Source organism: Dendrobates tinctorius, unplaced genomic scaffold, assembly GCF_039654945.1.
Source record: "Dendrobates tinctorius isolate UK_male_01 unplaced genomic scaffold, ASM3965494v1 ptg000120l, whole genome shotgun sequence".
Lineage (NCBI taxonomy): Eukaryota > Metazoa > Chordata > Amphibia > Anura > Dendrobatidae > Dendrobates > Dendrobates tinctorius.
Window position 1 is genome coordinate 21,889,254 of NW_027361788.1, and position 14,388 is coordinate 21,903,641.

The 14,388-nt window shown below is 41.1% G+C and overlaps 2 protein-coding genes across 4 annotated transcripts in view; both read right to left on the reverse strand.

Annotated features, from left to right (window-relative positions):
• The window catches only part of LOC141101665 (5-aminolevulinate synthase, erythroid-specific, mitochondrial-like), a 58,923-nt gene that overhangs the window by 32,405 nt on the left and 12,130 nt on the right, over positions 1 to 14,388 (reverse strand). The window lies entirely within an intron of this gene.
• TREX2 (three prime repair exonuclease 2) overlaps positions 12,366 to 14,388 on the reverse strand; it is a 28,475-nt gene continuing 26,452 nt past the window's right edge. For both annotated transcript variants that reach the window (XM_073590902.1, XM_073590901.1), the window contains exon 2: positions 12,366 to 13,198. In XM_073590902.1, coding sequence (XP_073447003.1) covers positions 12,515 to 13,174 — 660 coding nt within the window. In that variant the 5' untranslated portion in view covers positions 13,175 to 13,198 and the 3' untranslated portion in view covers positions 12,366 to 12,514. The remainder of the gene's footprint in view (positions 13,199 to 14,388) is intronic.

Consider the following 14,388-nt stretch of genomic DNA (forward strand, 5'->3'; position numbering starts at 1 on the left):
TAGCTGCGGTGTACAGTACCATTCAAATGAATGGTAAAAAAAAAACGCTGTGTAGACATTGCGGAAAAATCCGCGCGGATTTGCTGCGGTTTTGAAACCGCAGAAAGAAGTGACATGTCAATTCTTTCTGCGGAATCCGCTGCGGGTTCCTATCTCCACCATTGTGGAGATGGTGAATCCGCAGGACCAAACCGCAGGCAAAACCGCAGATAATCCGCAGGTCTTTTGACCTGCGGTTTATCTGCGGTTTTTGCAAAATCCGTGCGGATTAATCCGCAGCGGATTCCGCAGCGTCTGCACACACCCTTAGTGGGATAGGTTCAGCAAATGAACACTTGGGAATTTTACATATATTCGCTGCACAGGATGTTGATATCTTCTTCATTACATTTTTATAAGCTCCAATTTTTGGCTTTATATACATAAATTGTTGACAACTTATGCAAATGCTTCATGGTGATCTATCTGTTTATAGTTTATGATCTGTATAATAATTTAGGTTGGTGGTTGAGATTCATATAGGCTAATTAGACTTTTGTGGGTTAATATTGTTTTCTATATGTCATTTTTTTACTTTATAATTGTTTTTAACTATCCTTTGTCTATTGTCTGGTTCACTATAGATATTTTCAATATTTGGTGATCCCTGTATCTATGGCGTGTTTCTGTTTTGCTACTGCTTGGGACATTAGGGCGTCGCTTCTCTTGGGAAATGGACAGGACAGAGAATCCAAACTGCAACTGTTAAGGGCCTTTCTCACATAGCGAGATCGCTTAAGCATCACTGATTTTGTGATGCACCAGCGATCTCGCTTTGTGTGACACATACCTGCGACCGCCCCCCCGCTGGATATCGCTGATCATGCTCGAATGTCCTGGACCATTTTTTCATCATCGACATCCCGCAGGCCAGCTGTGTTCGGCGTCAACTAGAACTCATGGACGCAGGCGGAAGTCGCTAGAATCGCTGTGGTGTGACAGGTAACAGCAACCCCCGACAGATCGCTTATCGCTGCTGCGTCGCTGGTGAGATCTGCCTGTGTGGCAGCTCACTAGCGACCATTTAGCGATGCACCAGCGATCCATATCGTTGTCGGGATCGCTGGTGCATCGCTAAATGTAACGGGACCCTTAAAGTGAGTTTAGAGTCACTTTTGCTAACGTTGAATTAGTTAATATCCTGTATTTGAATAATTGACTCCTTGCAAAATGAATCCTTTCATTTCCACGGTAAGAGAATACATAGTTTAGTTCCGCTTTGTTGCATCTTAATACCGTTTACACATGTAGATCTGAACTATTGGCTATTAAAAAAAAAATATCTACGTGAACATAACGTACAGAACTGGAACATTGGCCGGAATCTTTGGCATTTCCAGATCTGTCTAAAATAAAATTACACTTTTAATATTATGATCCTTGCGATGGTCCTTGTATCTTACACTTTTTTTTATTTTTTACTTCTGCAGTAAAGTTGGAGATCACTTTCTGAAATCGCTTTGAAATTATTAATTTAAAAGAAAATACAGAAATGAAGATTCAGGAAATTGCTAAAGTCCTAGGGCGGAAAATATTGAGCGTTTCAAGAATTTCGAAACTCCGTAAAAAAAACTTCAGGTACAGCAAAGACACTCTGGAAAGGACGCTGCAGAAGAAAAAGAGAAGTATCATCATGAAATAATGTTTTAAAGAGTCACTAATCGTTTGTAGTTTTATTTAATAAAAGCAACAGTGCCTGCAAAAATAAGCCACTTTGTGATATATCTCATCAGAGAAATCGGTTTCTTTCTCCTCCTGGACTGATATTTCATTCTCTATTCAAGGGTAAAATCTGCATTCAGGGAATACAGACTTTCCCACTACTGATATGACAGTTAGTACTTTTAAAATTCTATGCAGAAGGGAAAAGGGAGAAGCTAAAGGCAGACACAGACATTTTGCTTCAAGTTCTGAAATGACAGTTGCAGTTCTCCATAGAACTTTATGAGCACCAACTGTCATCTCCTATCTTAGTAATGGCAACATTTGTATTCACTGAAGACACATTTTTTACTCTAGAATAGACAATTTTGAGAATGAATGATCAGTCCAGGAGAAAAAAAATATTTTTCTAATAGGGTATATTACAACATCTGGAATTTGGCCGTAGGGCTGGGCGACCAGTCAAGAATTAGCTACTAACTGCCGCTGGTCAGGGTTAAAGAAACAGTAGCTCCTTTTGCACATGCACATTAGATGTTAGGTGGGGATGTATGATGCGAGCTCCGGAGAGAAGCAGGTTGCTGCCTCTCACAGCAGTGATCGGAGCTAGCTCTTATAGCTGCCATGTTGGTACTGCTATAATAATGCAGAAAAATCTTCATGGGAGATCGTTATGTATGGGATTAGACTTTGTGTTGTTATGTTTGTTTCTTTATAATCCTGTTTGTTACACGTAATTTACACAGTTTTTGAATGTATATTATAAATCATTGGTGTCTGCACACTGCGGACATAAAAAACCCACAAGTAGTAACAAACGGTCCCTCCAGGAAGTGAAGCAACCCTCCCAGGGCGTGGTGCCAATGGTCACAATAACAGACAAATGTGATTTAGGCTGTGTTCACACACAGCGGTTTTTTAGCGGTATTTTTAGCGGTATTTCCAATAAAACCGCTAAAAATAAGCTTCCCATTCATTTCTAGGCATTTTGCACTTTTTGATGCATATTTTACCGCGAAAAAAAAACGCAGCATGCTCATTAATTTCGTGGATTTTTCCACGTTTCTGGCTATTTCTATGCGTTTTGAAAACGCGCAGAAAAAAACGCATACAAACCGCGCGTTTACTGCGCAAAAACCGCGCAGAAAAAACACGCGGTTTCTGGGAAGGGAGTCAGGTTTTTCAGCAGAAATTTTCTGCTACGTGTGCACTTAGCCTAATACAAATATTTCAGAACAATGTTATTAAAAACACGACTGTGGCGAACAAACAATTAGAATCTTAAAAAGAATGTTCAGTTTGAACAACTTTTGATAGCTGGAGGTGACATCAATGAGTTGCGAGGAACACCCAGTCTGCTAGAAATGTAAATGGTCGTTTTAACAAACTTTAAATTAATCAATTGTAAAACTGAAAAAACAAGTTCACGCTGCCCTGCAGTTCGAGGGTACAGCAGTGTCAACCCGTACTATCCGTCAGCGTTTGAATGAAAAGGGACTGTATGGTAGGAGACCCAGGAAGACCCCACTTCTTACCCCGAGACATAAAAAAGCCAGGCTGGAATTTGCCAAAACTTACCTGAAAAAGCCTAAAACGTTTTGGAAGAATGTTCTCTGGTCAGATGAGACAAAAGTAGAGCTTTTTGGGCAAAGGCATCAACATAGAGTTTACAGGAGAAAAAAGACGCATTCAAAGAAAAAAACACGGTCCCTACAGTCAAACATGGCGGAGGTTCCCTGATGTTTTGGGGTTGCTTTGCTGCCATAAAGTGAGACCAGTGAACTATAGTAACCTCTCAGTGATGCACTGCAGGAGATCGTCGTGGGACACTCGTGGATTTCTGTGGATCAGGGAGTATATAGCTTGTTTGTTATTTTCATATTTTTCATAGATGACACTGGCTTCGGGGAACAAAGTGACAAGTGATGGTGAGTATGTACTCTGTTATATGTACTGTATGTCTATATATATGTATTGTATGAATGTATGAATGTATTATGTATGTTGTATGTCTGTAGTATGTATGTAGTATGTATTTTGTATGTCTGTAGCATGTTGTATGTATGTATGTAGTATGTACTATGTATGTATGTATGTTGTATGAATGTAGTATATATGTAGTATGTAGTATGCATGCATGTTGTATGAATGTAGTATATATGTAATATGTATGTAGTATGTATGTATGTATGTTGTATGAATGTAGTATATATGTAGTATGTATGTTGTATGTATGTTATATGAATGTAGTATGTATGTAGTATGTATGTTGTATGAATGTTGTATATATGTAGTATGTATGTATGTTGTATGAATGTATGTTGTAGGAATGTAGTATATATGAAGTATGTATGTAGTATGTATGCATGTTGTATGAATGTTGTATATATGTAGTATGTATGTTGTATGAATGTTGTATATATGTAATATGTATGTTGCATGAATGTTGTATATATGTAGTATGTATGTATGTTGTATGAATGTTGTATATATGTATGCTGTATGAATGTAGTATGTATGTAGTATGTTGTATGAATGTTGTATATATGTAGTATGCATGTAGTATGTATGTAGTATGCATGTATGTTGTATGAATGTTGTATATATGTAGTATGTATGCTGTATGAATGTAGTATATATGTAGTATGTATGTATGTATGTTGTATGAATGTAGTATATATGAATTATGTATGTAGTATGTATATATGTTGTATGGATGTAGTATGTATGGGTTTTTTTTTTACATTCAACACATTAGCCGGATGATGGGACTACTACTGTCCCATCATTGGCTAATGTGTCAATCACTGTCATTGTAGCAGGCATCGCCCGATGGGACTTGTAGTCCCATCGGACGATGCCTGCACACACACACAACCTCCGGCAGGCCCGCACAGACCCCCGGCAGCCGGCACAGACCCCCGGCAGGCCTGCACAGACCCCCGGCAGGCTCGCACAGACCCCCGGCAGGCCCGCACAGACCCCTGGCAGGCCCGCACAGACCCCCGGCAGGCCCGCACAGACCCCCGGCAGCCGGCACAGACCCCCGGCAGGCCCGTACAGACCCCCGGCAGGCTGCACAGACCCCCGGCAGGCCCGTACAGACCCCCGGCAGGCTGCACAGACCCCCGGCAGGCTCGTACAGACCCCCGGCAGGCCCGCACAGACCCCCGGCAGGCCCGCACAGACCCCGCCCGCACACACAGACACGCACAGTGTCCTCCCACGCACTGCCCACACTCTTCCCCTCTCCCGAACAGGATGTGCATGTAAAGAAAGGGTTTTTTTTAATTCCGATATTTCTGTCCCATTGACTTGAATGGGACTTCCGGTATCGGAATCGGCGATACCCGTTACTTTTTGGGTATCGGCCGATCAAATCCGATCCGTTATTTCTCAATATCGAATGGTATCGCTCAACACTACCCATCACACATTTTTGTTTTTTTTGGTTGGAAAATAATAATTACATTTAGTTTGTTATTAGTTATAGTTTACAGTTGGATAAATAACTATTTTTGTATGTGCAAATATGCAATATGCATAAATATTCCAATAAAGCCATGTTAAATGTTTTGACACAAAAAAAATAAAATTTTTCCATTTTTCATTTGTTTATAAACAACCAGGTTCACATACAATATAAGGCTGTGTGCACATGCAGCGGATTCTGCTGCGGTTCCGCAGCGGATTTGGCCACTGCGGGTCCGCAGCAGTATTTGCTGCGGTGTACAGTACCATTATTCCCTATGGGAATACAAAACCGCAGTGCAGACGGTGCTGATTATTCCGCGTGTTTTTTCTGCGGTTTTGAAACCGCAGAAAGAATTGACATGTCAATTCTTTCTGCGGATTCCGCTGCGGTTTGCCATCTCCTTCATTGAGGAGATGAAAAACCGCAGGGCAAAACCGCAGGCCAATCCGCAGGTAAAACCGCAGGTCTTTTGACCTGCAGATTTTACAAAATCCGCGCAGCCAAATCTGCACCCCAATCCGCAGCGTGTGCACATACCCATATACTGCAAAAATTATTCAATTAAAACACTTAAATTAGCTAAAAATCAAGACTTTATTAGGTCCGGTCAAAAATGACCGGAACATAACAAGTGTATAGTGGTAACCAACAGAATAGCAGGGATGGAACTTTTTAAGAACAAAGAACAGTGAGCTGACTTTCCCTCTATTTCCCCTGCTCATTATCAAACATTGTTTCAAGAACAATGTTCAATCTTAGACGTTGAAAATTGCCCAGTGAGAGTGCATATGATATTTTGGATTTTGGTTATTTTTTGTTACAAAGAACCCTTTTTATTATCCATTCAGTCTCATTCTCCCATTCTGGACTCATTCCAAGAAGTGATTGAAGAGGAATTACATTTATAAAAAAAATCCTGCAAAACACAACATATTCTATCTAATCTCACCCAACCTGAAAGAGAAGGATTAATGGAACTAAAAGATAATAAAGATGTGCTTATCAGACAAGCAGACATGGGAGGTGCTATTGTGTTACTCAATGCGGGACTCTATGAACAGTGGAATGTTACATGTGAAAGGTGGCAAGGCGGAAGTCGTGGACGAGAGGCTGTTCTTCTCCCACACCCTGGCATCCCACAATTAGATAATGTCCCATCTCCATTGTGAATTGCATGACTTCCATTACACTCATGGCTTGGCTAGAAGCTGTTGCTGTTTGCTACCTCTGGATCCTGGATCAGCTGCACATTGAACAGGAGACAGTTGATCCTTTTTCAACAAATGAACTTTACTGAACAGTGCAAATTCCATCTTAGCTACAGCACAATACGATGTTTCAGTCACATCTTTTTCAGCCTGACTTATCCCTTTCTTGTCTGACATCCCTGGACCCTGAGATACTCAGTCCAGCTCCGCAGCTTTCATGGGTTCTGGCGCCACTTTTCGACACGGTTCCACCTTCTGGCTTCCGCCTATGGACGGTAAATAAGGCATTCTGCACCTAATTTGGGCCATAAGCCCCAGAAATCTGCTAAAGTTGGTGGCAGTCATCCACATGCTGCCCAAAAGATCGTTCTTTCCTATTCTTTTTGGCCATTTGGCTTTAGACTCCACCAAGTCAGTCTTTCTATATAATTTTTCATCTCTATCTGACTATAACCAGGAAGTGTTTCCCCATATGACTACATTTTCCCCTCCCAACCTGAGGTTGTACTTTAAGGGAACCAGTCAGGTCCCCCATGCCCTCCAACCCAGCAGCATGCACTTATTTATTATGAGTAAATTCCCTGCCTAACCAGCCCTGCACAACATTTTTTTGTACAAATGAGATTTACAAGAAGCATTTATATTGTCCCCGTTTGCTATGCTAATGAGGGTTTTTACTAGTCAATGCAGTGATAGTTGTCCCAGACTAGTCAGCCCTGTCTTCATGCCTTGTGGGTGTGATAATTTGCAGGTGTCGTTATTGTCAACCCCTAAAAATCTAGGGCATGCGTGCTGCTCATTCCAACAGTATCACTGCGTCTCTAAAGCCAGGTGTACGTTTAGAAGATGGCTTCCGGTCATGCACAGTGCACGCCTCTGAAGCCGGGAAGGGTACACCCAGCTTCAGAGATCAAGTGATGCTGTCGAAATTAGCTTACTGCATGCGTGAGATTTTAATGACTGGAGAGGACCCCACTCGTGCAAATTTTAACATGGAAAAAGGGCTGATAAGTTGGGGAAAACTAACGCCCCATCGACTAGTCAAAGCTCTCATTGGCACAGCAAACAAGGACAATATAAATGCTTTTTTTTAAACCTCATTTGTACAGAAAAAAATTATACAGGACTGGTTAGGAAGGGAATTTACTCTTAAATAAGTGAATGCTGCTGGGTTGGAAGTCATGGGGGACCTTACAAATTCCCTTTAACTATTCCTATGCTATACTTATCTATTTCCTGCTTCCAAAGTGCCCTCCTTTGCACTTCCTTATTCCTGTCTAAACCTATATCTATTGCTTTATCTTATTCCTATACCTATGTTCTAATCTTATCCTTTCCCTATATCTCCTAGTAAAATATATCTCACTTCAAAAAATTCACACAACACAATTCTTTCCCCCATTATGACCCATTAGGGCTTGGGAGAGAAGCTCAGCTCCTGGGTGGATCTATATTTGCAACCATTGGTTAAGAATCTGCCCAGCTATGTTCGTGGCAAAAAACAAATGTTATTTCCTCCTTAGCAGGTACTCAATGGCCAAAAACTTGCATATGGTTATCTTATGATGTTATAGGACTGTATCCATGTATATCACATGAATTGGTGGTTTCATCACTGAAACCTGCATACTTATAGTGGTTATTCTCCTGAAACTCAGGAATTCATTTTGATGGTAGTTGATTTTTTATCACAATAATTTTTTCATTTAATGGGATTTTAATTTACAGAAACAAGGAGCTTCTATGAGGGCAGGATTCTCCCCTTCAATAGCAAACATCTGTATGTCCAGATGGGAAGAATTATTCATATTCCCTGACACCAACCCTTTCTTCTCCCATATCAGATGGTATGGTCGCTACATAGACCACCTCCTCCTGATATGGGATTTCACCAGATATATGGCTGTTGATTATGTACAATATGTAAACAATAACATGAACCTTAAATTCACATATAATGTTCAGGAAACTCAAATAGATTTCTTGGACATTACGGTAATTAATCTGCAGGTGTCTGTTATCCCCTACAGAAAAAGTTCAGCAACTAACTCTACCTTACTAGCAAATTCATGTCACCCAAAACAAACCATTAAAACATGCTGATTGGGGAACTGACCATGCCCCCAAAGAAGCACAATTGCGAAACGCGCATTCGGGTCCCTCTTCTCATGTCCTCTCTCAGGTTGGTTCTTTGAATGACATGTATGCCTAGCTAACCATATGGTCTTACTGTACTTATAAAGGGTCTTATATGTATTTAGAACTATGTGACTTTCTCCGATTTGCACTTGACTTTAATAATCCTTTTTCTAAATTATAAATACGCTTCCTATCTATTTATAGGTCTGTTTTGACCACGCTGCTGCACTTTCACTTTATATATCATGATTACTGTTTTTTATATAATGAAAAAGGTTTTGATTTCATTTTGCACTATTATTATTCTATGATGTTGAGTATAATTTTTTTTATTTCTTTCTTTGGAGACAAAAATTCTTTTTTGACCCTGGTCATGGATCTGTATGCCATCCTCATTGGACGTGGCACTGAAGTGTCGTTATCCCTTTGTCATTATAAGAACTTTTTAGGTCTTACTTTTATTTGTTGTTTTTTGTATATTTATTAATAAAATTTTAACATTTATTTATTACTTGCTCTTTTGTCTAATTTTTCCTTGCTTTTTTTGGGTATTTATGATTTATTTTTGGATGAGCTTTATCCTTTTGGCCCCTTGTTTGGAAATATGATTGGGGAATTGATACACACAAAAGGATTTTTTAACCCCTTAATGACAGCCGATATGGCTTTTATCGGCAGCAGTTAAGGTTACTTATGCCTCAGCGCTGCTTGTTAACGGTGCTGAGAAATAAGTGTATAGTGTCCCCCAGAAAACATGTTTCGGGTTGGTTTTTACCGAACCCAGTGTTGCGATCATTGTTATTAACAGTATAATGTTACCGCAAAAAAAAGTCAGATTTTCCATTTAATTTCTTTCTCCTCTGATGTGATCACACATCAGAGGAGAGAGAAATAGTGCCCCCTGATCCACCCGGTATCTCTGGTGTCCCTGCAACCCCGTGAAGTCCCTCGGGCCGCCGGCGTCTTCTACCGGGAGAAAATTGTGGGCGCATGCGCAGTTTGCCCGCCGAGATCTGCCATCCGGAAACAATAAGAAATTTTTCCTATTGGTTCATTTTGATCACTGTGATAAGGTCTGTCACAATGATCAAAATAGAAAAAAAAAAAAGTAAATCAAACCCCCATTTATCACCCCCTTAGTTAGGTAAAAGTAATACAATAAAAAAAGTATTTATTTCCATTTTTCCATTAGGGTTAGAGTTGGGCTAAAGTGAGTTGGGCTAAAGGTAAGGTTAGGGTTGGGCTAAAGTTAAATTGGGGCTAAATTTAGGGTTGGGGCTAAAGTTAGGGTTGGGGCTAAAGGTAGGGTTGTGGTTGGGTTACGGTTAGAGTTGGGATTAGGGTTAGGGGTGTGTTGTGGTTAGGGTTATGGTTAGGATTAGGATAGGTGTGTGTTGGGGTTAGGGTTGTGCTTAGGTTTATGGTTAGGGTTGGAGTTAGAATTGGGGGGTTCCACTGTTTAAGTACATCAGGGGGTCTCCAAAAGCGACATGGCGCCACCATTGATTCCAGCCAATTTTGCGCTCAAAAAGTCAAATGGTGCTCCCTCCCTTCCAAGCCTAAAAGTGTGCCCAAACAGTCGTTTACCCCAACATATGGGTTATCAGCATACTCAAAAGAAATTGCACAACAAATTTTGTGGTTCATTTTCTCCTGATAACCTTGTGAAAATAAAAAAAATTGGTTCCAAAGTAATTTTTTTGTGAAAAAAGTAAAATGTTCATTTTTTTTCCTTCCACATTTCTTTAGTTCTCGTGAAGCACCTGAAGGGTTAATAAACTTCTTGAATGTGGTTTTGCGCACCTTGAGGGGTGCAGTTTTAGAATGGTGTCACTTGTGTATTTTCTGTTATAAACGCACTTCAAATGTGAGGTGGTCCCTCAAGCAATGGTTTTGTAAATTTTGTTGGAAAAATGAGAAATCTCTGGTGTGAAGAAACCAGATTGTATCTTAATTTCCCAGACAACAATATTTTTGCACCAAGAAGAATTGACTTTTTAGCTGTATATTGGCTTGTGGATTTAAGTGTTTATCTATTAACATTCTGTGTAAAGGTACTGTCACGCTAAGCGATATCGCTAGCAATATCGCTATAACTTGTGACGTTATAGCGATATTGCTAGCGATATCGCTGTGTCTGATACTTACCTCCGACCGGCTCCCCCACTGGTTATCGCTGATCGCGCGAGAACGTCCTGGACCGCTTCTCGTCAGCTTCCTGCGGCGCTTCCTGTGGAGAGACGAGCGACACGTGGACGCAGGCGGGAGGACGTCAGGATCGCCTAGTGTGACAGGTAAGTGGCGACCCCCGTCCCCAGCGATATCGCTGGTGAGATCTGCCTGTGTGGCAGCTCACCAGCGACCACTTAGCGATGTACCAGCGATCCTGACCGCGTCATATCGCTGGTCGGGATCGCTGGTAGCATCGCTAAGTGTGACAGTAACTTAAAGGGCCTGTCACACTAAGCGATATCGCTAGCAATATCGCTATAACTTGTGACGTTATAGCGATATTGCTAGCGATATCGCTGTGTCTGATACTTACCTACAACCCGCTCCCCCGCTGAATATCGCTGATCGCGCGAGAAAGTCCTGGACCGTTTCTCGACGTCTGCTTCCTGCTGGGCTTCCTGCTGTGACGACGAGCGACACGTGGAGCCGGGCGGGAGGACGCAGGATCGCCTCGTCTGACAGGTAAGTAGCGATCCCCGTCCCCAGCGATGTCGCTGGTGAGATCTGCCTGTGTGGCAGCTCACTAGCGACCACTTAGCGATGTACTAGCGCTCCTGACAGCGTCATATCGCTGGTCGGGATCGCTGGTACATCGCTAAGTGTGACAGTACCTTTAGTCTGTAATAGTTACTTGTACATAGTGTGCTTATCTTTGTTTATTGTGTGCTCATAGGCTAATTGTGTATTGTATTCTATAACCAGTTCATTGACTTTGAAGATAGATAGGGAGAGGCTGTGAGAGTGGACTGAAAGACACTAGGGACAACCTGCTTCGGGTATAAAAGAGACTTCTTTTCTTTAGGGTACCGTTACACTTAGCGATGCACCAGCGATCCCGACAACGATATGGATTGCTGGTGCATCGCTAAGTAGTCGCTAGTGAGCGCCACACAGGCAGATCTCACCAGCGACAATGCAGGGGTCGGGGGTCGCTACTTACCTGTCAGACGCGACGATCCTGACGTCCTCCCGCCCGCGTCCACACGTCGCCACAGGAAGCCCAGCAGGAAGCGCCCGGCTAGAAATGGTCCAGGACGTTCTCGCGCGATCAGCGATGAGCAGCGGGGGAGCCGGTCGGAGGTAAGTATCACATGTAGCGATATCGGTAGCAATAAATACTGGATTTATTTTTAAGGCTTATTTCTCCATGCACTGTATCTATACCACTTGGTACAATTATTGGTTTACTGCTGGTCATATGATTATAGACCTTTCTGTCTGAAACGCATTTGCTATATAAATTCCCAGATGGGGTTGTGACCTCTATACAATATTAAGATTTCTACACTTGCCTAATAAATTTGATGATTTTAAGAAGATCCTGACGCTGGAATCCTTTTCTTCAACATAGAGACAGGAGAAGTCTGTGTGAACTTTGCGTGGGAAAACATCATAGCAGCTATTCTTGATCCACTAGCTCAGAGAAAACTGAAAATAAGAAGAAGAGGCTGCAGAAGGGAAAACTGGTGAAAAATGCCAGACACATAAAAGATTATTCTAAAAAAAAAAACAAAACAAAACTAAACTGACAGTGCAGATGCGCTGTAAAGTTACAATATGGGAAATGAGGTTTTATTTTTTATAAAAAAAATATTAAAAACATCCAAACATTAGTAACTTAAATAGTTTATTAACTTACAATTTAATGCTTGTTAAATACATTGCAAACATTTTTAAGCAGTTATTTAATTGGTAGAAACAAAGTGAAGGAGTGCCCATCCAAAACTTTCCCCAGAAGTCTCTGGTGTGACCACAACATTTATGTGTACATCGGTCTTATCTGCTCCCAGGTCTTATAACTGGACATGTCAAGTAGTTGCCTTGCTTGGCAAATGAAGACCGCGATTAGTGTGAGCACATCTCCCTCTGCAAAGTGAGGATAATTTGGTTCCTTTCCAAAACTTCGTTTATATATTTCAGACAAGGTGTGTCTTCCCTTGACATATTTGGCAGTGGGATCATCAAGGTTTCGGAAAGCTTGGAGAGAATCCAGGCACAACATGGTGCCGGGAAAGTCTTCATTTTGTTGCTGCAGTTCAGTCTTCAAAAGGGGAAAGTCGTAGAAAAATCCATTATGGGCAACGAGGCAGACGGGTTTAGCCTGACGATCGACAAACTGGTTGATTGACTTGATGAGATTTGTGTCGAACTTTTGCTTCTCGCTGTCATTGAGGTTTTTGTTGCTGAGTCCAGTGATGGTGGAAGCTCCTTCAGTGAGGGGTTTCCCTGGATCCACACAAAGACAAAGCTTGTCCATGACCCGTGGAAGTTGAACTTCTCCAGACTCATCAATTACGGAGTTCTCCAGAGAGGACACATGGATGGCAATCAGACAGATCTCAGTTATTTTTGGTAGATCTCGATTTAGACCCGTAGCTTCCAGGTCCAAAAAGACAAAGGTTTTCACTTCTCCGCTCATAACTGAGGTCTGTAATGGAAGATCCTGAAAAAAATAATACATGTATGTCACCACTGATATTACTAGTTACTAGACCAGTTTCTAATAAACCTTGACTTCCTGATGAACAGAGCTAAACAAGTCAGTGCAGTGTGAAGAGGCAGTCTACAGTATAGCAGATGGAACTTCATGTGACCACTTCAGTGACTACAGCTAAAGTTTCTGGAAAAGTAGAGAAGGGATTTACGATTGACTACAAGCAAAATATGAATCCATAAAATTAAGTATAAAATTATCAACTTTAAAAACAAAGTCCATATCCAGCCACCATAAGCAATATTTTTTAAAGCTACTTTTCTTTTTTTTTTTTCCCTTGTGGAATTTTCTGACTTTTTTTTAAGCCAAATTCTTCAAACTGGTGCTGGCAATGAATGATACAATTGTGCAAAAACGTGGTAACATTTTGAAGCGTTGCAAATAACAAGTTAGGCGGAAACCTCTGGATTACCAAAAATGTGGCCATAGTGCAGAAATTTTTTTTTTAAAAATCAAGTAATATCTTAAAAAGGCATGAATCAAGTAAAAAAAAAAAAAAAAACACAAATAAAGAAAAGTCACTATTACAACCATTTTTATGCCAGGCGTAAAGACAATGATGAATAATGTTTATACCTAAAGTGGAGCATCCCATAAAAAAAAAATCAGTTTATGTCAGTTTTCTCAACATCTTTATGACTAAATTATTGGGCTTATTAAACAATATGTAACTAATAGAGACCAATGAATTATTACAAACTTTCTCTGAGGGCCAATGCTGAGGTGAGGATATTTTTTAAAGGTTTTTTCCTCACCCTTGTGCTTTATTGGGGCATTGAGATATCACAAAAGGGGTCCAGTACTCAGGAATAGTGATGCGCGAACATGCTTGGAAAAGGTGTTATCCGAGCATGCTGCAGGGATTGCCTGTTTGTTGCCTTACAGCTACGAGACATGTAGCTGCGGGGACTCGAACATATTTTTCAAGCGTGTTGAAGACACGCGGATAACGCCCCAGCATGACCAGATAACATCTTATCCCAGCATGTTTGCTCAGCACTACTCAGGACCCCTCTTTATGATACTGTGGTGACAACTGTTCGTATTAAAGCTGATACTGGTGTGGAAACAACCTCTTTAAAGGGCTACTTGCATGGTAATGCCTGACTGATTTACGTCTGTTCACCAACTTCTGTTCT